Source organism: Lolium perenne, chromosome 7 (genome assembly GCF_019359855.2).
Source record: "Lolium perenne isolate Kyuss_39 chromosome 7, Kyuss_2.0, whole genome shotgun sequence".
In the NCBI taxonomy this organism is placed as follows: domain Eukaryota; kingdom Viridiplantae; phylum Streptophyta; class Magnoliopsida; order Poales; family Poaceae; genus Lolium; species Lolium perenne.
Window position 1 is genome coordinate 192,045,809 of NC_067250.2, and position 25,539 is coordinate 192,071,347.

General features: G+C 44.7%; 3 protein-coding genes across 3 annotated transcripts; 1 reads left to right on the forward strand and 2 right to left on the reverse strand.

Annotated features, from left to right (window-relative positions):
* The first annotated feature begins 2,975 nt into the window (after window positions 1-2,975).
* On the forward strand, window positions 2,976-7,111 carry LOC139833799 (uncharacterized). Its single transcript, XM_071824146.1, has 4 exons — window positions 2,976-4,128; window positions 5,271-6,668; window positions 6,765-6,889; window positions 7,037-7,111. The coding sequence occupies exons 1-4, from the start codon at window positions 2,976-2,978 to the stop codon at window positions 7,109-7,111; spliced, it is 2,751 nt and encodes a 916-aa protein (XP_071680247.1).
* Window positions 7,112-8,006: 895 nt separating this feature from the next.
* Window positions 8,007-9,759, reverse strand: LOC127314673 (uncharacterized). The gene is made up of 3 exons (XM_051345181.2): window positions 9,365-9,759; window positions 8,946-9,181; window positions 8,007-8,860 (listed from the first exon to the last, which is right to left on the reverse strand). Exons 1-3 carry the CDS (start codon window positions 9,738-9,740, stop codon window positions 8,183-8,185), a joined length of 1,290 nt encoding a protein of 429 aa, XP_051201141.2. The 5' UTR covers window positions 9,741-9,759; the 3' UTR covers window positions 8,007-8,182.
* Window positions 9,760-13,109: 3,350 nt separating this feature from the next.
* LOC127314672 (polyadenylation and cleavage factor homolog 4) lies at window positions 13,110-20,336 on the reverse strand. Its single transcript, XM_051345180.2, has 7 exons — window positions 19,978-20,336; window positions 18,796-19,161; window positions 18,258-18,371; window positions 16,534-17,175; window positions 14,932-15,810; window positions 14,301-14,828; window positions 13,110-13,820 (listed from the first exon to the last, which is right to left on the reverse strand). The coding sequence occupies exons 1-6, from the start codon at window positions 20,230-20,232 to the stop codon at window positions 14,310-14,312; spliced, it is 2,775 nt and encodes a 924-aa protein (XP_051201140.1). The 5' UTR covers window positions 20,233-20,336; the 3' UTR covers window positions 13,110-13,820; window positions 14,301-14,309.
* Between the last annotated feature and the right edge of the window lie 5,203 nt (window positions 20,337-25,539).

Sequence of the window (25,539 nt, forward strand, 5' to 3'; positions counted from 1 at the left end):
GGCGGCGTGCCGGAACAGAGATTCTGTCCCCCGAAACGGAGTTTCGCGATGGCGGCGGCGCCCCTGGAGTCTTTCTGGAGTTTCTTCAATTGGTCTCGGGTTTTTAGGTCGCGAGGGACTTTATAGGCGAAGAGGCGGCGCAAGGGGGTGCCTGGGGGGCCCACCCCATAGGCTGGCGCGGCCAGGGGGCCACCCGCGCCGCCTTATGGTGTGGGGGCCCTGGGCCTCCTCTCCAGGTCCCCTTCGGTGTTCTGGTCCGTCTCGGTGAAATAAGATGTTTGGCTTTTGTTTCGTCGAATTCCGAGAATATTGCCCGAACAGCCTTTCTGGAACTAAAAACAGCAGAAAACAGGAACTGGCACTTCGGCATCTTGTTAATAGATTAGTTCCGGAAAATGCATAAAATCATTATAAAGTGTGAGCAAAACATGTAGGTATTGTCATAAAACTAGCATGGAACATCAGAAATTATAGATACGTTGGAGGCGTATCAGCCGCCAACCGCCGCACCGCCCGTCGGCGGCTCTGCCCGTGCTCGCCCCTACCCCAACCTCGCTCCACCCACGCCTGCCCTTGGCCCGACCTCGCGCCGCTAGCCGCCGGCTCGCTGGAATCGTTCTCCAGCGGTGACAGCTGCGGTGAAGACGGGAGTGTCGAACTAAATTAACATTCCCTCCCGCCAATCGTTTTCCCAATGGGGTAGTGCTGCAAATGTTTGTCCTAAATCCGGGTACATGGAGCATTTGGGATCGGGAAGGGGTATTGGTACATCCGAAATTGATGATCTCATAAATTTACGGTATTTGGTCGGGACGTTTTTTTTTGCCGGGCATACTAGCCACTGGCGGATCTTAGTGGAGGCCCAAAGGGGTCAGCCCCCCCCCCCCAACTCAATGAAAAATTGCACAATACTACTTAGTACTTGCCATTTTTTACCATATAAAAAAGAAAAGATTTCAATTTGGCCCCCTTAGCTTTCATCGAATGTCTTTTTGCCCCTCCTACAATTATGGTCAAGGTCTGCCACTGATACTTTTTCCGATAAAGGGAATATATTAATATCAGAAGATACCAATTACATCCATCCTCTGCAACAACGCAATGTCCTAATAACATTACGGATACACACAGCCAAAAAAGAGAAAAAGAAAACTAAGAAATAAAAGCCCCGCTACAGTATCCTAGCCCTAGCAACAGTAATATGTCCTCCACCAAGACAACACCTGAAATTCAGACTCTTCAAAAGCAACGCCTCCAAGAAGGGAACAGTGCACCAGCGCCGTTGTCGCCCGATCAAAGATCTTAGGTTTTCACCCCGAAGATAGTCCCCACTCTCAAAACAATGCCTTCAACAAGGACATTGCCAGGTACAACCAGTTAAGGCCAGACCTTGGATTTTCACCCTGAAAGGTAAGACTCCAAACTTCACATGTGTTGCTGCCCCCACTTTCATACCACTGTTGCGAAGTCCGGAACACCAAGCAAGCCACTCAAGAGCTGAAAGACTTCAACCTCCATTAGATAGTCCTCCAAATCCGGCCTTCATGATATTCTCTTCTTCTGACTTCACCATGGATCAACTGTCACTTGGTGTCAACACAGAAAAGAGCTTCGCGCAGCACCCTTCAAGACCAAACGGTCGGAATAAAAGCATGGGCGCACACGACCGAATACCACCGATCCAGCAAACTCCAGGCAATAGAGGCACTGTTACATTCGCTGGCGGCGCCTTCCGAAACTCAATACTTCGGCCAGATCATGAAGTGCAGGCCTTCAATAGGTATTCATCTTCGGCCAAGAGAGACCCTAGGACCGCCGCCTTTATTCAGGTCGACAAGAAGGCAAAGCTTCGCGTCTCGCCAGGCCCCCACGCCACCATCCGTCCGCCGTGCCCGGAGATGGAGCTCGGTTTTCACCAGCAACCACGTCTCCCAACTCAGCTAGAAGACTAGTGTGGAATCCCGAGATCCGCCATAGCTAGTCGACAACTGGCCAACCTCCTCCGGCGAGGAGACCTCCACCTCCATGCCCGAGGCCGCTGCCCCGGTGTCCACGTGCTGCGGGCTAAGCCGCATGACCAAGATCGTTGCAGAATGCCACCGTCGAGCCAGCCGAACAACGGGAGAAGTTGTGCCGACACGCCCCGCCCAGCCCATATGAGCCCAGATCGGACCCGTCAGCACGCCGCTGCCACATGACGTCTGCCATGCCTATGCCCATGAGCGTGTCACGACACCCTAGTCGCCGCCGCCAGCAGCACCGTCGCTGGAACCGCCGTGGTGGGCGCCGCCGCCGCATCCCTAATCGACGTCCGTGAAGATCCGCCGCCGCCGCGCCGCCCGAGCTTTGCCCAGCGACGTTCCCGGCGCCGGCAGGGGGAGGGGGAGGTGTGGGAGGGCTCGAGGAGAGAGGAGACGGACGCCCCGGTGTGGCGCGGGCGCTGCCGCACGGGAGCGAGGGGAGTTCCTCACGGGGTGAGTCTTGCCATCAGATAACCACGACTTTAATGGGATCGTAAACACTAATACTAGCGGTTATTATTATTTAGTTTTACCCTGGATGCGGTATCTGCTAGAGATGGCTCTAAGTCTGCATACATGCCCTCACTTTGTCAGGACCAGGCTGAAGGACAGTTCGTGCATGTTTTATGTTGCATTAAGGATGAACGATAAGAACCATGGACAAATTATTGGAGAGCCAAAGATAAAACAGTACAGAAGAAGATCGATTCCTGGAGCTGCCCACCTGATGGTTTCCTTAATATCAATGTCGATGCGGCATATGATCCTGATCTAGGCGGCCTCCTCCCTGAAAGTCGGACCACGAACCTGTTGTAGTATTGGTGGACGTCCAATGCATATATATACACACCTAGCGACCCTGTTTAGGGTAACGCTTCCATTACGTTTGACATGGTATCAGAGCATATCGGTCCCAAACACACCTAGGTTCCAGCCGCCGCCGCCGCCTCTCCGATGTCGTTCGGATCTTCCTCGTCGACGAGCGTTGCGACGCTGAACATCACGCTCTCGGAGAAACTCAACCGAGACAACTTCCTCCTTTGGCAAACTCAGGTTCTCCCGGAGATTCGAGGGGCACAACTTTTTAGCTACCTTGATGGATCGATCCCGAAACCTGTGAAGGAGCTGGCGACCAAGGATAAAGATGGGGTTGCGGTGAAGATTCCCAACCCCGAGTATGTCCACTGGGTTGCACAGGATCAGATCGTCCTAGGGTTCCTTGTGAGGAACATGGCCCGGGAGGTGCTCACCCAGATGGTGGGTCTCCCCACCTCCGCTGAACTGTGGAGGGCTGTTGTGGAGATGTTTGCTGCACAGTCGCAATCCCGAATCATCCACCTTCGCACAAAGCTAAATCAGTGTCAGAAGGAGGAGAAGTTGGGCCAAGTCTACCTGGACGAGATCAAGGGCTTAGCTGATGAGATGGCAGTTGCTGGTAAGCCCATGGACACGACGGATGTGATCTCATACATCCTTGTAGGGCTCGATGAGGAGTATGATGGATTTGTTGCAGCCATCAACGCATTGCTCAAGGCGAACAAAAACGTTTCTCTCAGCGATGTGTACTCAGAGTTCATGACATATGAGTCTCGTTTGGTGGCGAGAATGACTGGTGATGGAGCATCTGTCAATGCGGTGACTCGTGCCGGTCGAGGCCGTGGGTGTGGACAGTACGGGCAGTATCATGATCAACAGTATCAATACCGTGATCAGCGGTTAGATTATGATCGTGGCTATGAACAGCGTAACAACCGTGATGGATACGGTGGTGGATACGGCGGTGGTCGTGGCAATGGTTGCGGGCATAACCCATGTGGTGGTCACGGCTATGGTGGTCGCGGCAATGAAACCTGCCAAGTCTGCGGCAAGGAGGGCCACACTGCTCTCAACTGTTGGAAAAGGTTCAAAAAGGGTTATCGAGGCCCTGAGAGATCTGTCGGTGCTGCCTATGGATCCGGTGGTGGTTCTAGTTCTGGATCTTATGGGGTAGACACAAATGGGTATAGCGACGTTGGAGCAACTGATCATGTTACCAGTGAACTGGAGAAGTTGCATGTCCGTGATCGCTATAATGGGAATGAGCAGATTCACACGGCTAGTGGTACAGGTATGGATATACATCATGTTGGTCATTCTGTTTTTCATACCCCTTCCCATGATTTGCATCTCAAAAATATATTGCATGTTCCAAAAGCTTCTAACAGTCTCTTATCTACCAGCCGCCTAACCAAAGATAACCATGCCTTTGTTGAATATTGGCCTAATTCTTTCTTGTCAAGGATCAGGACACGAGGGAAATACTTCTTCAAGGTAGATGTGTGGACGGTCTCTACCCTTTTCCCAAGGCATCATCTTCGTCACCTCTTGGTCGGCAAGCTCATGGTGTCGTCAAGTCTTCATCTTCGCTATGGCATAGGCGTCTAGGTCATCCATCTTCGGTCATAGTTCATCAAGTTCTTAGAGACAATAATATTCAGTTTAGTGAGTCAAATAAAGAGTCTGTTTGTGATGCTTGTCAAAAGGCCAAGAGCCATCAACTATCCTATCCAAAGTCATCTAGTGTGTCCACTTTTCCTCTTGAACTTGTGTTTTCTGATGTTTGGGGTCCTGCTCCAGCCTCAGTTGGAAGATATAAATACTATGTTAGTTTTATTGATGATTATAGCAAGTTCACTTGGATCTACCTCTTGAAAAAGAAATCTGATGTGTTTTAGAAATTCCATGATTTTCAGCATCTTGTTGAGCGACAGTTTGATAGGAAAATTGTTGCCATGCAGACTGACTGGGGAGGAGAGTACCACAAACTTAACTCTTTCTTTCAGAAAGTAGGTGTATCTCAACTTGTCTCTTGTCCTCATGCACATCAGCAGAATGGTCTAGCTGAGCGCAAGCATAGGCATATTGTTGAGGTTGGATTATCACTTCTTGCCTATGCATCCATGCCACTAAAGTTCTGGGATGAGGCATTTCTTACAGCCGTTTATCTCATTAATCGGCTTCCTAGTAAAGTTATGGAATCACAAACACATCTTGAGCGTCTCCATGGTGACAAAGGTGACTATTCTTTTTTGCACATCCAAAGATGCGCATGTTGGCCGAATCTCCGTCCATACGATAAGCGTAAGCTAGAATTTCGCTCTAAGCAATGCGCATTCCTTGGGTATAGTGCTTTGCACAAGGGTTACAAATGCCTAGACATTTCCACTGGACGTGTGTATATCTCGCGTGACATTGTCTTTGATGAGACAGTTTTTCCGTTTGCTTCACTCCATGCTAATGCTGGTGCACAACTAAAGGCCGGTATCCTTTTGCTTCCATCTGCACTACAACCTATTCATCTGCATGATCATGAGGGGCATGAATTACAGATATACAATGATGCTATTCCTGCTGACCATGTTGTTGTTGAGTCATCTCTGCAGGAATCTGCTGAAAATTCTGGACCGGGGGGCTATTCTGATGATTTTTCTGGCTATGGCACAGAAACCGGAGAAGATTCACCCGCTCAAAGTCCGACAGCATCGCCTCCGGGATCCGTGTCGCGATCAGCCTCGGGATCGTCCACAGCGCCTGGTGCTGCCTCCCCTGGCGTGGCGCGCTCCGGTTCGCCTGTCCTGTCTCCGGCTTGGTCCCGCGAATCTGCGGGCACCCGCGTGTTAGCGGCCGACGGAGGATCTTCTGCGGTTGTTTCTGTTGGCACACCACAATCTATAGGATCCTCTGCTCCGGAAGGCAATCATTCCTCTGCACCTTCTGATCCTTCGCCAGATTATGCGCCCATCAATGTTGTGGCCTCTCGTGTGCAGTCTGTGCCTGCTTCTGATCGTCCGCGTACACGCGGCCAAAGTGGCATATCTCAGCCTAAGATCATTGCAGATGGGCGTGTTCGTTATGACAGGGTACGGTTTGCTAATTATTGCAGCTCTGGTGAACCCACAACTCTTGATGAAGCCTTTGTTGATCCTAAGTGGAAGTCTGCAATGGATGAAGAGTACATGGCCCTGAAGAAAAATCAGACCTGGCATTTGGTCACTGCTAGTAATGGAAGAAATGTGATTGACTGTAAGTGGGTTTATAAGGTCAAATGTCGGGCTGATGGATCTATTGATCGTTACAAGGCTCGTCTCGTTGCAAAGGGGTTCAAACTGCGCTATGGCATCGACTATGAGGATACGTTCAGTCCTGTAGTCAAAGTGGCGACCATTCGACTGGTTCTTTCTTTGGTTGTTTCTCGAGGGTGGCATCTTCGTCAACTTGATGTGAAGAATGCATTTTTGCATGGTATTCTGGAAGAAGAAGTCTACATGAGACAACCACCTGGTTATGAGGAACGTGTGGGCTATATTTGCCGATTGGATAAAGCTCTCTATGGGCTCAAGCAAGCACCTCGCGCTTGGTACTCTCGACTCAGCTCTAAGCTATCTTCTATTGGGTTTTCTGCTTCCAATGCTGATACTTCTTTGTTTTTCAACAACAAAGGGGGAGTGTCTATATTCATGCTCATTTATGTTGATGATATTATTGTTGCTAGTTCATCAGAGAAGGCTGTGGCTAGTCTTCTTCATGATCTTGGTATGGATTTTGCCTTGAAGGATTTGGGAGCATTGCACTATTTCCTTGGGATAGAAGTGAATAAGGTTCATGATGGTATTATTCTCTCTCAGAAAAAGTATGTTAATGAGTTGTTGAGCCAAGTAAATATGAGCATCTGCAAGTCTGTCGATACTCCATTGTCTGTGTCAGATAAATTATCAATGAATGATGGTGAGTTGTTGAGTAGAGATGATTCCACTCGTTACAGGAGTATTGTTGAAGCCTTGCAGTATATTACTATGACACGACCTGATATTGCATTCTCTGTAAATAAGGTGTGAGTTTCTTCATGCACCCACTACTGTTCACTGGGCAGCTAAAACGGATCTTGAGATATCTACATGGTACTATATCACTTGGACTGCGGTTGAGCAAGTCTAAGTCCACTGCAGTTAGTGCATTCTCTGATGCTGACTGGGCAGGTTTTCCAGATGATAGGAGGTCTACTGGAGGATTTGAGTGTTCTTGGGGTCAAACTTGATCTCATGGAGTGCTAGGAAGCAGGCTACTGTTTCTAGGTCAAGCACAGAGGTTGAGTATAAAACCTTAGCAAATGCCACAGCTGAAGTTATTTGGGTGTAGAGTTTACTCACTGAGTTGGGAGTGTCGCAGGAGATGACTGCGTCTTTATGGTGTGATAATATTGGAGCTATGTATCTTTCTTCTAATCCTGTGTTCCATGCCAGAACAAAGCATATAGAGATTGACTATCATTTTGTTCGAGAAAGAGTAGCTCAGAAATTGTTGGACATACGGTTTATACCTTCAGGAGACCAAGTGGTTGATGGTTTTACAAAGTCACTGTCATAGACAACTAGTAGTGTTTAGACGCAATCTTAACTTAGATAAGTTATGATTGAGAGAGAGTGTTAAATATCCTGTATAACTAGCTGTAGTATTTGTAGAGGTCTCCTGTATATACCGTGTTGTATTTGTATCCTCTCATGTAGAGGTGGAATCCCTGTACGTCCAATGCATATATATACACACCTAGCGACCCTGGTTTAGGGTAACGCTTCCATTACGTTTGATAGTCCAGGCTATACAATCTGCAAGAATCACCACGCATTCCGAGCAGGCCTGTTCTTTTTTATTTGTAAAAGACAAATGAATGTTGATCATCCAAGAAACCACACAAGGATTAAAAAAAAGGGAACATATGTGCAACACATCAGGTAGCAATAACAGTTATTAACCAACCCAGAAGCACTTCAGGCAACAATTGATGAAAATAAATAGCTGGATGGCACAAGTTACAGTACCACCTCTATCCATAAATAGAAGATTTGTCTAAATCTGAATGTATCTAGACGCTATTTAGTCTCTAGATATATCAGGATTTAGACAAACCTCGGACATGTATTTATGAACGGAGGAAGTAGATAAATAAATAGCTGGAAGTTGTAGTCAGTACACAACAGTTGGCCAAATTATTACATAGCTAACTGATATAGAGATACTAGTATTAGCAAACTCAAATTGAATTTAACCATCCCATAATTAATTTCAATTTTATACTTGAGTTAATCAAGCCACCAGCAAGGGAGAGAAGGTGGCATCTTGGGATATCAGCAGTCGCAAGCCAATCTCCCTAGAGCCATAAGTCTACGTTTGTCCATAGCAACACGGGACCATGCAACGGTAATCACCACCGCAATGCCACGAATGAAACATTTTCCCAGGCTTATCTTGCTTAACTTGGGCTGGAACCTGATATTCTCGTGTGCAGCAATTTCACCAGATTTGGAGTAGGCTTGTATCTTCACATCCAACCTTCCTTGGGTTTCTACAGAAATAACATTTCTTGGAAGATGTAGGTAACCATCAGAACCTCCCAGCATTGCTCCATCTTTTGAATCAACCATCACAATTTCCCCAGATGCGGGATAAGTAACACAAGTGAGTCGATTATCAGTGACCACCCATTTCCCAGGTAGTGCAGAGCAAGTAACTCGGGCACCATATTCAAAAGGCCATTGCCCACCTCCGACAACCTGGACACCCAAGATAGTGGCCTGGGTCGTAATTCTAACAACCTGCATGCATAACTCCATAGTGCAGAAACAATTCTTGAAGCAAAACGTAGATGGACCATCACCAAATGGTTCGTGGTAATCGCACCCTTCAGTGATCAATGCCACATCTTGAGACTTGGTTGTACCTTTTACTTTTAATTGGATTTCAAAGTGGACCATGTCTGTATACACAACAGCACGAGACGGGCCAATCAAGCGCAGAAAAGGATCCTGCAAGCATTAATGTACAAGAAAACCCCATTTAATCAACATGCAATCCACAAGAAATAAGAAGAAAAAAAAGATAAATACATACATTTTGTGTTAGTTCTTGAGAATTGTCCCTATCACAGGAGAAGAGAAAGTTGCGGTTGTGATCCACGACGTCTCGGACAGCAACCACACCATACACGGACAAGGGCCATCCGAGGCCACCAGCTATTTCCGCGAGCTTGACGGAGAATATCTGCAAGGTGGCAGGAGTGGACGCTGCAGGGTTGCGTCGGCGGCATCCAGGTGTGTAGTATGTAAATTGCATGGAGCTCAATGCCGCTGCATCCAGCAACCCCATTAAGGTAAGGAGAGTGTGTTAGAAATCTGACATGAATTACCACAAGCTAAGCAGGAAAAATAAATCCCTGATTTCCTTCTAGACTTACAGAAAGAAGGAAGTATATATACTACCTAGGTACGAAAAAAAGAGTGCCATAAGCACGGAGCAGGATGTTTACTCACTCATGTGTTCGAAGGAACCGCGGGTTTCGCTCCATGTAGATTCCCAGCACCGACGGTATAAATCAAAATTCTTAGCCTCAGTTGTGGCTTCTGTCACAAATTGTTCAGGCCTCCTAGCTTCTGTCACAGAAGCTTCAGCTATCCTGGCTCTGTTGGCCTTGGCCTTGGCCTTGGCCTTGGCCTTGGCCTTCTCCCTCCTTGCCGACTTCTCTTGGCTGGCAAGCAAAGCTTTCCGTTTCTCCGCTTTGGCGACGAAAGCTTTCCACTCCGCCGCTTCATATTTCATCCCATAGTACTGCTCTATTGCTCTGGCCCCACGTTCCGTTGGCAAACATGAGAAGTAATTCATCATATCCTTCTCTGCCTGCCGCTCCATCTCACATTTATTTCCCGACTCCTCCTCGGCTCGCTTCAACATCAAAGACTCTCCATCTGTTGAATAAATCCCTGCCAGTAGGGCAGCCTCCTTCTTTGCAAGCTTCTCTTTGATTCCGAGCAAAGCTATGTGCCGCTCGACCTGCAATATCTCCTCCACAAGCCACTCCATCTGCCATATCTCCTCCACTTTATCTGGTCTCTTTCTCGCCACCTCCTTGGCTTGCGTCCGGGTCAAAGACTCGCCACCAATTGAATCCATCCCCACCAGTATGGCACCCTCCTCAGCTTCCTTCACAGCTTCTTCAACTTCTATCACAGATTTTTCCGTCTCCGGACTGATCACCTCTTGGTCCATGACCGATTTGCTGCTTCCCACCTTCACAGATATTTCAACTCTATCATTGGGATTCATCCAGTCGCTAGGCACGTGTTCCTCCTCTATGGCTGATTTGCCCCTGTCCATCAAAGACTCGACAGCAGTTAGGGCACCCTCCGGCCTCCGCGTCGATTAGGTTTGGCTTTACCCTGTGGGTGGAGTAGCAAGAGAGAATGAGTCGACGAGGCAAGGGGGTCCTCCCCTCCGCCAAGCCCCCACCGCCGGTCTGCTTTTTTCTCTTGTGGAGAAGCAAAGCAAAGGGAGGAAGAAATCCTAGGACGTGTTTGGTTCGGCGTTTTTAGTCTGTTATCAGATACCTCGTAAACAAATACCCCCGCTAGTCTCGGCTGTTACCGGCCACCCCCACCCTAATCATATATATTACGTTACCGAAGCAGCTCCCTTCCTCAACCTCTCAGACTGCCTCCGTCCCGGTCTACCTCAATTATCTCTGATAGAATATGTATATGTGTTGAATTAGGTAACTCCTAGTGTTTAGAAATAGATGGACTCTAACTATATATATGTCATACCAATTGTAACCGATCGTGAATCGATGTGATTATATTCCATATATATACAACTAACGCCAGGCCTTTGGTTGTGTGCGTTTTTGTCGTTCAAACCAATATACTCAATTGTATTACATGGTATCACATGTCCGATCTGGAGCAATGTCTTCCACTGCATGGTCCTCGACGCTCACCATCCTCGTCCTCTCCTCAATGCCGTCGTCTTCCGTCGGTGTCACCTCGTCAGGTTCTGTCAATTTTGAGCACCTTATCACGGTGAAGCTCTCACCGCAGAACCATCTATTCTGGTGTCACTAGTAAAAAATAGGGCTTCCGTTCGGAGGCCCTAGGAGCAACAATCCGGGCCGCATTACAAACTGGGACTAAGTCCCGGCTCGAACGGCGAGGACGCGCACAGGATCACGGCCACCCTTTAGAGAATCTCTAGCAGCCCCCCCCCCCCAAACCGCAAACCCCAAATAGACGTATCCAAGCCACCCCAAACGCATTTTGCGGGCTGAAAAAGGCCGCGCAGCCTAGATACGCCAAACACGACCCGCATAACAGCATATTCCTTAAAAAACCTTTCCTTTTCCTTTTCCTTTTCCTTTTCCTTCTCTTCTTCTCTACGACGCCCGCACCCGCCCGGCCAGGGGAGGCATGGGAGCTGTTGTGAGAGATGCTTCTGGAAAGTTTGTTGCTACTAACTGCAAAGAGCTACACTGGGGAGAACGGTAATCCAAAGGGGGGTCCATATAGGTTTCTTCACGCCTCCGGCATACAAACCGTCCACACATGAACATCTCCTCTATGAGGTCCCTTACACTCCTAGCTTCCCGGGCGACTTGAATCTTCTCAATACTCTCGTTCCCTATCAGACTCAGACATCTCAAGGTACATGACACTCGGAATTGATCTCATGAAAGCTTGACCACTTTCAGAATGAACAGGTAATTTGAATTAGAACCCGGTTCAGGTAAAACCACTTGGCGGGATAAGCAGGGAAGAAAGAAGCCTTCTCCGAAGAAGTAATGACTGGATACTCATCAACCTTGTCAACTGACACTATTCATGAGGATGGGACGAGGAGCTGGTGAAGAGCATTTTCTGGCCATCTGGCCATCAGATGCAGAAGGGATTCTTCAAATTCCTCTACCAAATCACAATCAACCAGACTTCATTGCTACATTTTGTCACTGATGCCATGATGCCAGGCTTATGCACTAAGGGAAGGACTCTGCTTAGCACATCTAGGTTGTGACAAGTTCATCATACAATCAGACAACTTGCATGTCATTGATACAATGTCATCCGCGGCAATTTTTTATGATTGTCGTATTCTATCATCAGGTTTTGGGACGATGATCCCCCACATTTTTATTTCCAAAACTCATAAACAACGCAAGTTTATTTACGGACCAGGCTTGCCTGCGCCCCGCTTATGCGACCATCTGTGCGCCCGTTCCGTTAAATAATCATCGCACGGTTCGGGCAATTTTCCTCCCCACGTCTCTTTTCTCTGGTTAAATAAAACACTAACTAACTCTGTATTTCCTTCTCCTCAATACTCGCAGTACACCAAAACTGCAACACTTAGCCTCTGCAGCATCGCTGAAGATCGATTGCAGGCAAAAGAAATCAATCGAACCAGTTCATGAATTCCTACACATACATCTCTTGCCGCTTCCGGTCCGTGAACTCCCTTGCTGCCAACTCCAGAATGATCCATCTATCTAGTGAAACGAATCCTCTAAAAGAACATGTGAGTAGTTGGAACGCGAGCAGGAGGTGAGAAATAGTTTTGCACGAAGAAATCGAGGTTGGGCCGGCGATGGTCATGGGGGCCGGCGAGCCGTCCAATCGTCACAGAATCGCTAGGATCAGGTGAGGCCCCTGAGGACAACACGGATGTTAGGCTTCATGATGCGATTGGCGAGCTCGCGTAATGTCAACAACACCCTCCACTTGCCCCACCACGTTCACCCGGTCGCCATTGCCGCCGCCGTCATCCATCTGGTCGGGCGAGGAAGTGCGAGCCCAGAGTTTTGGAGTTTCACAACTCTTTCACTCAAACAGCAGGGTGGCGTTCGTCGGAAACGGGGCCAAGACGGTGGTGGTGCGGTAGGACGCGAGGCCTGTCTCGTTCGAGCCCGATGATGGTTCTGCCCTAGTTCGTAGAGGAGAAGATAAACGGGGACGGGCGCCGCTCGTACGAGTCGTATTTCCAATTTGTTTCTTTAAGAAAAAGAACAACAAGGAGAGGAAATTTGCCTGGACCGTGCGATGGTGATTTAACGGAACGGGCGCACAGATGGTCGCATAAACGGGGCGCAAGCAAGCCTCGTCCTTTATTTACATATCAATAAAGCTCGTCGTATGGCCTTCCCTCAAAAAAGAAAAAAAAAGAACCATCAAAAAGGAAACAGCTAAAGAATGGTTACTGCACAAACATTTCAGTTCAACAAATGTGGCAACATACTTTGTAGCATAAAATAATACTTTGAGTTCCACAGATGACTTTCCAAAAGCATTATCCGGCAGAAACAAATGCAGAATTATATCAAGGAATGTGGAATTATACAACTGACTAAGAATTTATTGTCAGAATACTGTTACAATACAGTGCCATACAAAGACGAAAGAAGAGCTAAAGAAAATAAAGACTGCAGCATCTAGATCAGGAATGATGTAGATGGACGCCTTGGTTCTTGGTCTTCTTGCATGATTCCCCTTGTTTACTTGCAAGTTACCAGCAAACTAATGGGCTGAGTTTGTCCTGCATAAGAGACTGAACAGAGGACAAATACAAAGAAAAGGTAGAAATATGTTTTGCATGTTCAGTGAAACAATACTACATATTACTCCATCTTAAAAAGTGTTGCATGCCGCCCTAGACTCGATGATTCCATGCAAATCAAAATAATATAAACACAGCTCACGGCAACTGTGAAACGGTAAACAGATAACAGGGCAGACACCACAAGCGACTGCTGAGCAAATTAACTCATGCTCCATCACTAAAATACGGAAAGTATGTTACATTTTTACACTATTGTCACATTAACTTCTATGCAAACTGTTGCCGTCAGGATGGGGGAACTAAGCATATCAAAATCTGATTTCTCCATTAGTTTTACATGTCTTGTCTAGCCGCAACCAAAGAAACTGAAACAAATGAGTCTGAGAATTCCTGCAACCAATAGATGAACATAGTTATTCTTTGAACAATGCGCTTCTATGGAATCTTATTATGCGTTAGTTGATGGGAAGCAACACAACAATAAATATTTAACGGCACACACAGTAGATCCATAGATTAAAACACAGTCGCTCTTTCAAGGTCAGAACTTTTCATATGATGTTAATATGATTAGTTACAAAAGTAAGGTGATTAAAAGTTGACAACTACACATTCTGCTGGTATCTGTCCAAATTATGGCTTCAACAATCATAATTATGGTTGAAGTGGCAACCAATGCCCATAATTAATCATCTATACATTATAGAGCCCTTTTACAAAAGAAAATCATTTTCATCGTTTTGTATGTAATTGTCGTTACTGGAGTCAAACAGCAAAATATGAATCTTTTTTGTTGAGTCCTTACTGAATTTTTCTCTAAATTGAATTTTGTGCATCTTTTGTTGAAAAATTAAATGCACAGATGCTCACCAGCTAGGCCTAAGAAGTACCGCTGGGCCCAGAACAACATTTGGCATGGACAATAGGCCCCAAATGCGACCTTTCAAGACCAACAATATTACCATCCGGCGCATTCATGTAAACTGCACCTTTATACATCCACTCCTCAGTTTCATCACTGTAGAACTCCTCAAATGTCTCTTGACATAAAGCACATGTTGTTTGGTCCTCATCGGCAGGAACAGCCATTTCTTTCTCTTCATTTCTGTCAAGGACTGGTTCCATGTGCTCAAAAGAAGGAACACCATCAGTTCCTACTGTTTCTGCTGCTCTTAACCACTCCCTCACAGTGACAAAATATTTACGTGAAGATTGCTTGCGATTTTTGGAATTTCTGTTTTTCGTAACATGCCAATCCATATGAACACGGTGCTCTTCTTGGCATTTGAAACGAAGGCCACAAGTTTTGCATTGCCTGGGGAGATCCTGATACAGAGCATTTATGACAGACTCGTTCCGTACCTTGAGGTCTACATTGAAGTTGACTCCAACAGCGTCCTAAAGGAACATGTTTATTAGTATAATAAAAATGTAGAATTAGGTGCATAAAGAGTAATATTAGATATAGCCATAATAAGGTGCACACATGCATTAGAAGTACCTGAGGTTGACTAGGAGGATCCAGTTTAATTACACCCTGTTGCACAAGGTTACTTAAAATTCCAGAAAAATATGGTGTAGGGCCACCAACTTGTGATGATGATGGACCCATCTGCAGTGAAGCAGGAGGTAGACCTCGATGCATTGGTTGCAGAGCAAAACTGGGCATTGGTAGCGGTGGGACTGGTGGCGTTGTTGCACTACCTCCTTGTCCTTGGAATGGATTTCGGGTTGGATCTACAGGGATGCTGGATGCAAAGCCTCTAAATGCCTCCTGAGGGCGAGATTGGGTATGAGGATGAAACTGCTGTGTATGATGAGGCTGAGATTGATTTTCCAAAATTGTGCCTTTATTTTGTTGTCTGGATGTCAACAAATCTGGGTGCTGATATGGTGGTTGAGCTAAGTTAACGGTACTTACAGTTTTCCGATCTAAGGAATCATACTGACGCCGTGGAACAAATACAGATGAATTGACTCCTTGGCTAATAAATGGCCTAATTTCAAGACTATCTGTTGCATGTCTAATGTACTTTGTATCAGGTGGTGGCTGATTATGATGAAGAGGAGGCCATTCTATGGGAGCAGGAGTAAGTGGGGGCCTATGATTCTCTATGTCTATATTCATAGCATCATATGTACCACCAGCAGCCAACCTCTTAACAGGCATTTCACCATCAGTGGGCAGTGGCAACCTATTCAGTGAAGGATGAGGTGCTTGTACTCGCACTGGCAGACCATTTGTTTGTTGCCAAGGTGGAGCTTGCATAGCAAGAATTCTCCCAGTATCAAGGGTATTCTCAGAACTATGGTACTCTGAAATAGCTCCATTCCGGGGACCAAAATTGCCTGTATATCGCCTAGTGGCCATGTCAACATGCTGCAAAAAGGCATGGTCAACAGTAAATAAAGTGGGTCCATATCAATACAAGATTAACAGTTGTAATAAGTTCAAATGGTAAATGATAAAATGTTAAAAAGTTGCATTAGAACATTATTATGACAATGAAGTAATTATGTATACTATTGAGGCCTACTTTGGTATCATCCGAAAGTACTACACATGGTATATACTATATGGACTCCTGAATATTACTGCAACTAATTCAGTAGCACAAAAATTCCAAAACCCAAAGGAAATGAAACAAGAGAGTTTCTAAGTGACATCTTTGGACAAATATGTAACCCATCAAAAGGAGAAGAACCACCATGAAAGAAAACATAAAAGGCATTACAATACAACTACCCTTTTCGATCAAAAAGTGACACCATGGAGAGCCATTGGATAAATCATTATAACATTCACCAACATTATCCTTAGATTAGCTGACTCAAATATATGACTATTTTAGTCACAAAGAATACTTCCATAAACCATAACTGTATAATTCATTATTACATTTGCAAACACACTGATTAATTGGTGAACAAAGTTGTATAACTGTGATTATGTAAAGAAAATAACACTAACAACACTTTTATCTGAACGCAGGAGATACATCAACAGAAAAGGCTCACCAATTAGTGAAAGACATGCTTAAAGGTGTGAGAAGTGTTATGCCAACTATTCATTGATAATTAAAGAAAGATTAGACAAGCTTACACCAGCAGTAGGAATCCTATCTTCGAGAATTAATGCCGGCCGATCTGCTGCTGACTGAGAAGCTTGGCCTTGCCAACTGCGCATCCCAATATCAGAATCCATCTGTCCAGAGTTTGGCCCAGGAAAGCCAGCTCTCAAGGTTTCAGAAGAAGGTAAGGACATGCCGTTTCTGTTTCGGATAGACAAAGTTGGACTCATATCCTCCCAAGAATACTCCTCTTCCTCTGAAGTGAGCCAATTTTGTGCACTAGATCTGCCTGACATGCCATTTGATTCTAGGCGTTGCATCTTGGGAAGCCTTTCATCAGTATCGTTGGCTTGAGAATTTCCATAAGCATCAATAAGTTCTCTTGCACTTCGTTTCCTATGCTCTTCATCAAGCATACTCATCGAAGGCCGCTGTGGGCCATCCTCAAAAGCCCATTGTCGTTCAAACCAACCATTTCGATCAGGCAATCTTCTGGGATCATGTCCCAATACAGAATGAGACAGCGGTAGCCTCTCTGGTGGTCTCATGGGGGATGCATTCCTAGGGAGGACATCACGAGGTGGTGATCTGGACATGTCTCTTCTTGTCATTCCAGTACGTGACCGAAATGTCTCTTGTTGATCAGGATCATCAGCATAAAGTATCGTAGATTTCTGTCCGTATGATTCCAAAACAGATTATCAGTAAAACTTGTGTGATAAGTAGATATCACATGCTGCATTGGAAGTAAAACAACTAAGTAGCAGCATGTCAGGGGTAATTTTCTTTTGAAATATATGGGTACGATTTCACTTGGAAGAAAAACTGAAGCAATACTTAAAGTGAACTGTATCATTAACTTGGCAACATGAAATGGTAGGAAGATAGGAGCTCTAAGATTGTCAGAGGACTTGAACAGGAAAATCAATAAGAAAAACTTTTCTTTGTCACAACCAGTGAAGAGAACACAATCAAAGCAACAACTGTTGAGCCACTGGTCGACGGGCGGTATGTTGCAGTGAATAGAAAAACAGCTACACCAGCGTCAGAGCCCCGATTGCTCTCAGCCAAGCTCCTCCATGACTGGCAGCACAACAGTCCCGACTGATTTTTTTGCGACCCAAATCATGAGTTGTGTTCTGGTACATGTTTGTCAAGAGGCTTTTTTTCTCCTTTTTAATGCAAATTGAGATCATAAATGGAGGTAGAACTGGGGCATGTGAGGGCTAATGTACCACCCGCTACTATTCTTACCAACTGACATACTTTTGGTAGTAATAGAAAAGTAAAACATTGTGTCTTTCTAGAACTTAGGATAATGCGACTATGAGTGGTGCTTATGATGCTTTGCCTGGGTCCTCAACGGCTCAGTTTACACTGCTACGCTAACAAATTTCTAAATATTGTAAGTTGACAAAGCCCAGAACTCGTTTGTGCTGATATTCAGTATAAGCCTTGGTATGCTTCTTACCAAGAAAAGGTGAAAAAAAATGCAAAACTGTCTGATTTGCAAGTTGCAACACGCATTACACTGCTAATAACAATCATTAAACTTGTGCAATTTAGCTTTGGCGAGAGAATGGAACCACTACTAAACTGCCCAGAAAACAAAGAGTACAACTTATCTGGTTCATACATAGAGAGAACCCCACAAGCAGAATCAATAAGAACTCGAAGGTTTGAAAGCCAGATTAGAGTAGGAGGCGGAGTAAAAGAATGGCAAGAGGAGCAAGAGGGCAGATGGAATACCAAATACCTGGAGCTTTGAAGAAGCTGCAGGAAATCCCCGCAAGTTATTTGATGTTAACCCATTAATATGATCCTCCTCCACATCAATCATTTGCCTGCCTAGAGTTGCTAGTTGATCAACCTGATTTACAAAAAAGGCGTCAACTTCAAATTTGATTTTAAATAGTGCAGGCGTGATAGGTTGGCAGTCCATACAGGACACTCCCTCCTCCGTCCCATAGGAAATGGTACCCTCATTTTCATGTCCAAACTTTCACCAATAATATATGTCATATATTATACCATTGAAAATTTTAGTACAATACCATTGAAAAGCATTCGAATACAAACTCAATAATATAACTTTTGTGACATAATCCATCTTTCGTTGGTTAAATTTAGGGTCAGGCGTAGATTTCGAAAAACATGTGCATCACCTAAATAGGGACAGAGGGAGTAGCAAGAAAAGAACATGCTTGAAACCCAAAATATGAAGCAGCTATTGGTTATTATTGAACTGGCCGCATTGACGGATTATTGTCTACTGCTATACCAAAAACTCTTACCTTGCTGCCATGCTTGAACTGGTGCGGTTCTTCGAGATACTTGAGATTTACATGGATGCCATGAGATGGCTTAGGAGATAGCGACTCTGACTGTCGCGCATTATTCGTTGTGGCAGGACGCTTATTCTCTGAAGGAGAAAACTGAAGCTCATCCTCAATCCCTCGAAGGACAGAAGAAGGGAACACTTGCGACCAGGTACGAAAGAGGTGCCGCATTGAACCATGCTGATTAGGATGAACTTTCCTGTATGCATAGCAGAACACCTTGTGCAACCTAGTGGAAAACTGCGCTATGTATTCTCGTCCTATGTTCTTCACAATACTATCTAGCAGATATAAAGCCGGCAATGTCTGTTCGGCAGGCACCTGCAAGCATTGCAGAATGATTCCTGTCACGCAAAGGAACTTTCGGTGTAGAAATATGTAACAGAATCTTTGCTTTTAGGTTAGTTAGTTGTCAAGTTGGTTCCATTTAATATTGTTACTGTGTGTCTTCTTCAGAAAGATTATAAAAAAGTTGTTGCTAACATTGTACTTGAGCCTGCACCTATTTCACGAAATAATAAGACATGTATTTTCACAGAATAAAATCCCGTACACAAAGTATTCTAGGAACCTGTCTGTCATCAATTCATCGTAACAAACTTCTGCGGTGTCAATTTTAGTTCAGTTTCAGCCTATCGACAATTCCTAGCCAAAATATGCACAAGCACAATGTGTGTTTTAGCCATATATATTATTTTTATGTTTGGGTTTTTCACCCAATATCAGAATGATAATATGAAAAGTAAACTGAGCAAATTAAACCACAAGCTCCTCCTAAACGCCGGTAGTATACGCTCGGGTTGCATTCATTCGCTTGGAAATTCCTGAATCTCACTCACTCTGGTTACTGAACTCAGGCAATTACATTCATAGAAACAGGAATTCCGAGATTGTGAACTACCACATGAGCACCAATTCGTCATCAATACCGACAGTGTACATTTAAATCTACTGAAATTCTCAACTCCACCAAACCCTAGCGGCAATGATGCAAACCCACAAGGAACTATCTGACGGACAAGCATAGCAAGCAAGCTACGTAGCCGAAACCCTAGCCCAATCCATTCTCTGAGAAAACACTACAACGTAACCGCCCCCCCGCAGAAAAATCCTTGGGGGGGCAGAACAAGCAAGCACCTCGAAGATGCGGGCGCAGATGGCTGCGGCGATGCCCCTGGCGGCCCGCGCGGCGTGCTGGTCGGCGATGATGGTGAGCTCGGTGATGATGGGCTTGCAGTTGAAGGTGAGGTCGGCGAGGACCTCGTCGTAGACGGCCACGACCGCGGCCGCCCCCGGCTCCTCCCCGGCCTCCTCCCGCAGCCGCGCGCGGAACCGCTGCACGACCTGCCCCGAGACGGGGGCCGCGGCGGCGGCGGCGGCGGCGGAGGCCATGGGGGCGGGGGGGATCTAGGGTTTCGGGGGAGGGGAGGGGGGAGCGCCGCGGCGGGCTAGGGTTTGGGATGGTGGCGACGAGGGCGAGGCATGCGGGAGCGGAGCGCGGCCAGCGGGTTCGGGTTGATTTGGGATTTTGTAACGGGGCAGGATCGCGTGATGATGATTTTCCCGATCTTTCGCCCGACCTGCCGGAATTCAATCCCGGTGGTACCAGGGGCCGTCCGATTGGGATCCGACGGTACAGATCAAAACGGAACGAGGAACGAATGGCGCCCCAAGTTTGAGATTCCTACTGTGATCATGTTGTTTCTTCAGGGCCGATAATATGTTGCCATGTGCGTGAGGACTGAGGATAATGTGATAGGGTAGCTGCGTTTATGCACAATATCAAACAATTACAGCCTCATCTCAACGGGTGTCAAAGATGACGATCGGATTGGATTCTCCATTGAAAGGTGTGTTGTTGTTTTCGTCCTTCTCGTGTTGAGTTAAGTGTGTGATATGCATTGAAAAACATGATGTTATGGTACAAAGGAACATATGCGTGTAGATGCACACATGCTTTGTACATGTGTCATCATGACTTCGTTGATAGAGTGTTGATATCTTCCATCGTAAGCTCTTCTGCTATGCGTTGGTGGGTTATTTTATATGCTTGACATGTGCTGCATCTATGGGGGACAAGCACCATGAAAAACATGATAGTTTGTAGCCTCGTCTATTAATCATTAGGTGATCCTTACCCTAACTTTTCAACATATGTCCATAGGTGTCGACTACCATTTCAACGTATATTAATGATGCACAATGTCGAAAACTTATCCTATTATCCACGGGTTCAAAGATAAACATGGTTGGTTGCTAAAACCGCCGCAAAAATAATTATTTCCACCCTAAGCTGAATACCGGTGCGCCTAATCTGGATGAAATTTGTTGAACCACCTTACTTGGTAGGATAGTATTGCGCACAAGCAACGAGGCATAAGTGTTAAGGACACAAAAAATCGCATGTCCTCCTTGTATTGTAGGCAAAAGATGAGCATGGAACTCTAATGCAGAATGATATTCAAGTAAGAAAAATTGAACGAAAAAGAGGGACGAGAGTTTGTGTGAAGGAATGGAAGGAAATAACATGTGAATTTACAGTGAGTTATGCTCGGGATAGTACTTCGTGTGATAATTTGTGCTTAATTTCATCCATTAAAGCCCCACAAATCACAATAAGATGACAAACCATGCGATGTTTATTGAGAATTACAAAATATAAGTTATTTGTTCGAGTGTTCCAAATACATATACAAAGTTTCCCTCGAACCAACATATGTTCCATCTAGCTTCGCAAATTACCAAGGTTATGTTTTCAAGATAAGGATTCACACAAAAATGGCATGAATATATTTTCATTGATTCTACAACAACACATGAGGACTCTACTGTTGCAATTTTCAAATAGAACCTCTCCCTTGTGTTAGCTTAGCTAGCCACTGATACCGACTTATGTATCACATGGAGTGTAACACCCTAGGTTTCTGTCTACCCGGCAGTGCTACCACGCTTCACTAACTATTAAAGAAAACAACAACCATTCTAAAATCCGGCAGCATCTCCTTTGTTTAGAGAACATCCATGACATGCAAAGCACAGAATAATGTGTATCCAATCCTGATAGCATAAGTAGATATCAATGTGATCCATATAATGAAAAACAACTCCTCGCAAGCTTTAAATCCAAGTACTATGACAAAAGAACTAATGATGAACCGAGAATTATGTAGCAAAAATGTCTATAATATGTTGTGTCTATTTGTGTTTCCAAGTGATGGTGAGCTACTCCCTCCCATGCATGTCCCTACGTCGAGTACCTGAAATCCAAATAAGAACCAACAACAAACAAGGGTGAGTAAAGAATACAGGAAATACTAAACCCATATCTCTGCTAATTACTGGAAGCTCGCTCTAAATCTGATCAACTGAATTTGTCGCATTGTAACATCTCAGGATTTGGGGTTACAGAAATAGAGGAAACAGATGTGTGCATTGCATTCATGCATAGAAAATCCGGAAAAATTTCGCGCTTTCAAATAAAACATATCACGGTAATTGAAGTTTCACTTGACCTGATGGAATTGAAGTAGCTCATCAAGTCAAGCGCTATAAACCTCAATGTGACCTTTGCTAAAACTTGTTTTGGGTATTGATGATTTGATCTAAAGGGTTAAATCAAATGGGACTAAAACTAACCCAATAACACATTACTCGAGGATCAACTACTTGATCTTATAAAAGATCATAATATGGTATTCCTTGCCATAACATATGAACATCTATTCAACTACAAATAAAGTAACAATAAAATGGAGAAACTATTCTTGATTTACCGTTGATGACCCACAAGTATAGGGGGTGTATCATAGTATTTTCGATAAGTAAGAATGTCGATCCCAACGAGGAGCAGAAGGTGTTGACAAGCAGTTTGATGAAGGATTTACTGTAAATGCTCACAGACAAGTATTCAGGGGTTTTTGATGTAGCAGTTGAATAAAGTACGAGTAAGTAAAGTTCGAGAGAAATAATTGCAGCGAGTGGCCCAATCCTTTTTAGCACAAAGGACAAGCCGGTTTGTTTACTTATAATGACCAAACGTTCTTGAGGACACACGGGAATTTAGTCTAGTGCTTTCACTTCATACAGTTGATTAATCTTCATTGTTTTGATAAGTGTTGTGTGGGTGAACCTATGCTAATGCACCGCCCTTCCTAGGACTAATACATACTTGTGATTATACCCCTTGCAAGCATCCGCAACTACAAGAAAGTAATTAAGATAAATCTAACCACAGCCTTAAACTCTGAGATCCTGCTATCCCTCCTGCATCGATATACCAATGGGGGTTTAGGTTTCTGTCACTCCGGCAACCCCGCAATTGGCAAACGAGTACAAGATATATTCCCCTAGGCCCATAAAGGCGAAGTATCATGTAGTCGACGTTCACATGACACCACTAGAAGAATAACACCACAACTTAAATATCATAACATTGAATATTACTCAACCATAATTCACTACTAACATTTAGACTTCACCCATGTCCTCAAGAACTAAATGAACTACTCACGAGACATCATATGGAACATGATCAGAGGTGATATGATGATGAATAACAATCTGAACATAAACCTTGGTTCAATGGTTTCACTCAATAGCATCAATAACAAGTAGAAATCAATACCGGGAGAGTTTCCCCTATCAAACAATCAAGATCCAACCCAAATTGTTACAGCGGTGACGAGGTGCAGCGGTGGAGACGGCGGTGGTGATGATGGAGATGATGGTGATGGTGATGGAGATGATGTCCAGCTCGATGACGGTGACGATGGCGTCGATTTCCCCCTCCGGGAGGGAATTTCCCCGGCAGATTTCAGCCTGCCGGAGAGCTCTTTTCTCTCTGGTGTTTTCCGCCCCGCAGAGGCGGCTGTGACTCTTCACGACTATCCTCTGGAGCTTAGGTTTTCGGGACGAAGAAGTACGCGAAGGAGAGGAGGCCAGAGGGGGCTGTGGGCCCCCTCCTCACATGGCGGCGCGGCCAGGCCTTGGCCCGCGCCGGCCTATGAGGTGGGCCCATGGCGGCCCTCCTCGGCTCCCCCTTCCGGCTCCCTTCGTCTTCTGGAAAAATAGGATTTTTCATATAATTTCCGTCAATTGTTGATCTTCCGAAATATTGCATTCTGACGGCGCTTTTTCCAGCAGAATCCTGACTCCGGTGCGCGATCCTCCAATAATCATGAAACATGCGAAATAGATGAAATAACATAAGTATCACCTCTAAATATGAAATATATCAATGAATAACAGCAAATTATGATACAAAATAGTGATGCAAAATGGACGTATCAACTCCTAGACTTCGTTTGTCCCTAAGCGAAACTGAACTCGGTAAACAGGACCACATGTTTATGGAGTGAAGAGTCGATAAATAAAATACGGACAAGAAGCATCATATTTATTCACACAAGACATTCTAGTGAACAACTTCCTCATATAATTCAACTTGAAACAAGTATAAGGTAATCACGAATAAAGGTGCATAAGAAATCATAATTGGTGATGGCAAACTTCGTTCTTGGTCAGAGAACAATTAACAGGTTATACTTATCTATCGAGCAGCGCTCTCATGTTAAAGTTTATATGGCACAACTTGCATACTCAATCATAATAATCTCTCATAATCATTGATAACTTTCAAAGCTATATTCATTCGGATAAAACTTGTACTAAACAAGGAAGAGTAAAGGACATGATGAAGTAAATCACAATATAGATGGTTTGATCACAACAACTCAAATGCTTGCTTAAGATGGAGGGAAATAGGTTTACTGACTCAATATAAAGTAAAAGACCGGCCCTTCGCAGAGGGAAGCAGGGATTAAATCATGTGCTAGAGCTTTTTCAGTTTCGAAATCATATAAAGAGAATAAAAGTAATATTTTGAGAGGTGTTTGTTGTTGTCAACGACTGGTAGCGGGTTCTATAACCCCATTGCCAGAAAAACTCTCGAAGAGCGGCTCCCATAAAGTTTTATTTTTAGGTGGCACTCCTTCCAACCTTTGCTTTCACAAACCATGGCTAACCGAATCCTCAGGTGCCTGCCAACAATCTCATACCATGAAGGAGTGCCTTTTTATTTTAGTTTTATTTAGATGACACTCCTCCCCTCCTTTGCTTTCTCAAGCCATGGCTAACCGAATCCTCGGGTGCCTTCCAACAATCACATACCATGGAGGAGTGTCTATTTGTAAAATTATGAAAATTAATTAATCGGGGCTGGGAACCCTATTGCCAGCTCTTTTTGCAAAATTATTGGATAAGTGGATGAAGCCACTAGTCCATTGGTGGAAGTTGCCCAACAAGATTGAAAGATAAAACACCACATACTTCCTCATGAGCTATAAAACATTGACACAAATAAGAGATAGTAAATTTTGAATTGTTTAAAGGTAGCACACGAAGTATTTACTTGGAATGGCAGAAAATACCATGTAGTAGGTAGTTATGGTGGACACAAATGGCATAGGTTTGGGTTAAGGTTTGGATGCACGAGAAGCATTCCCTCTCAGTACAGGTTTTTGGCTAGCAAGGTTAATTAGCAAGCATAAGAGTTGAGGGAAACAAACAAATATACATGTGATAGAAACAATCATGCATCTTCCTTGTAAGCACAAACAATTTTAACTTCAGAATAATAAGCTTAAGAGCTAACAAGAAAGAAAGACAATGAAACAACATATCTACATATATTTCTCTTTT

Coding starts and splice junctions, on each gene's coding strand:
- LOC127314672 (XM_051345180.2), bottom strand. CDS start 20,232: ATGGCCTCCGCCGCCGCCGCCGCCGCCGCGGCCCCCGTCTCGGGGCAG. Junction 18,372..18,795: donor AGTTCAAGCATGGCAGCAAG/GTAAGAGTTTTT, acceptor TTTGTAAATCAG/GTTGATCAACTAGCAACTCT. Junction 15,811..16,533: donor ATAGGATTCCTACTGCTGGT/GTAAGCTTGTCT, acceptor GCCTTTTTGCAG/CATGTTGACATGGCCACTAG.
- LOC139833799 (XM_071824146.1), top strand. CDS start 2,976: ATGTCGTTCGGATCTTCCTCGTCGACGAGCGTTGCGACGCTGAACATC. Junction 4,129..5,270: donor TCACACGGCTAGTGGTACAG/GTATGGATATAC, acceptor TTGATGAGACAG/TTTTTCCGTTTGCTTCACTC. Junction 6,890..7,036: donor TTGCATTCTCTGTAAATAAG/GTGTGAGTTTCT, acceptor CTGACTGGGCAG/GTTTTCCAGATGATAGGAGG.
- LOC127314673 (XM_051345181.2), bottom strand. CDS start 9,740: ATGGAGCGGCAGGCAGAGAAGGATATGATGAATTACTTCTCATGTTTG. Junction 9,182..9,364: donor CGGTTCCTTCGAACACATGA/GTGAGTAAACAT, acceptor TGCTGGATGCAG/CGGCATTGAGCTCCATGCAA. Junction 8,861..8,945: donor CTCAAGAACTAACACAAAAT/GTATGTATTTAT, acceptor TAATGCTTGCAG/GATCCTTTTCTGCGCTTGAT.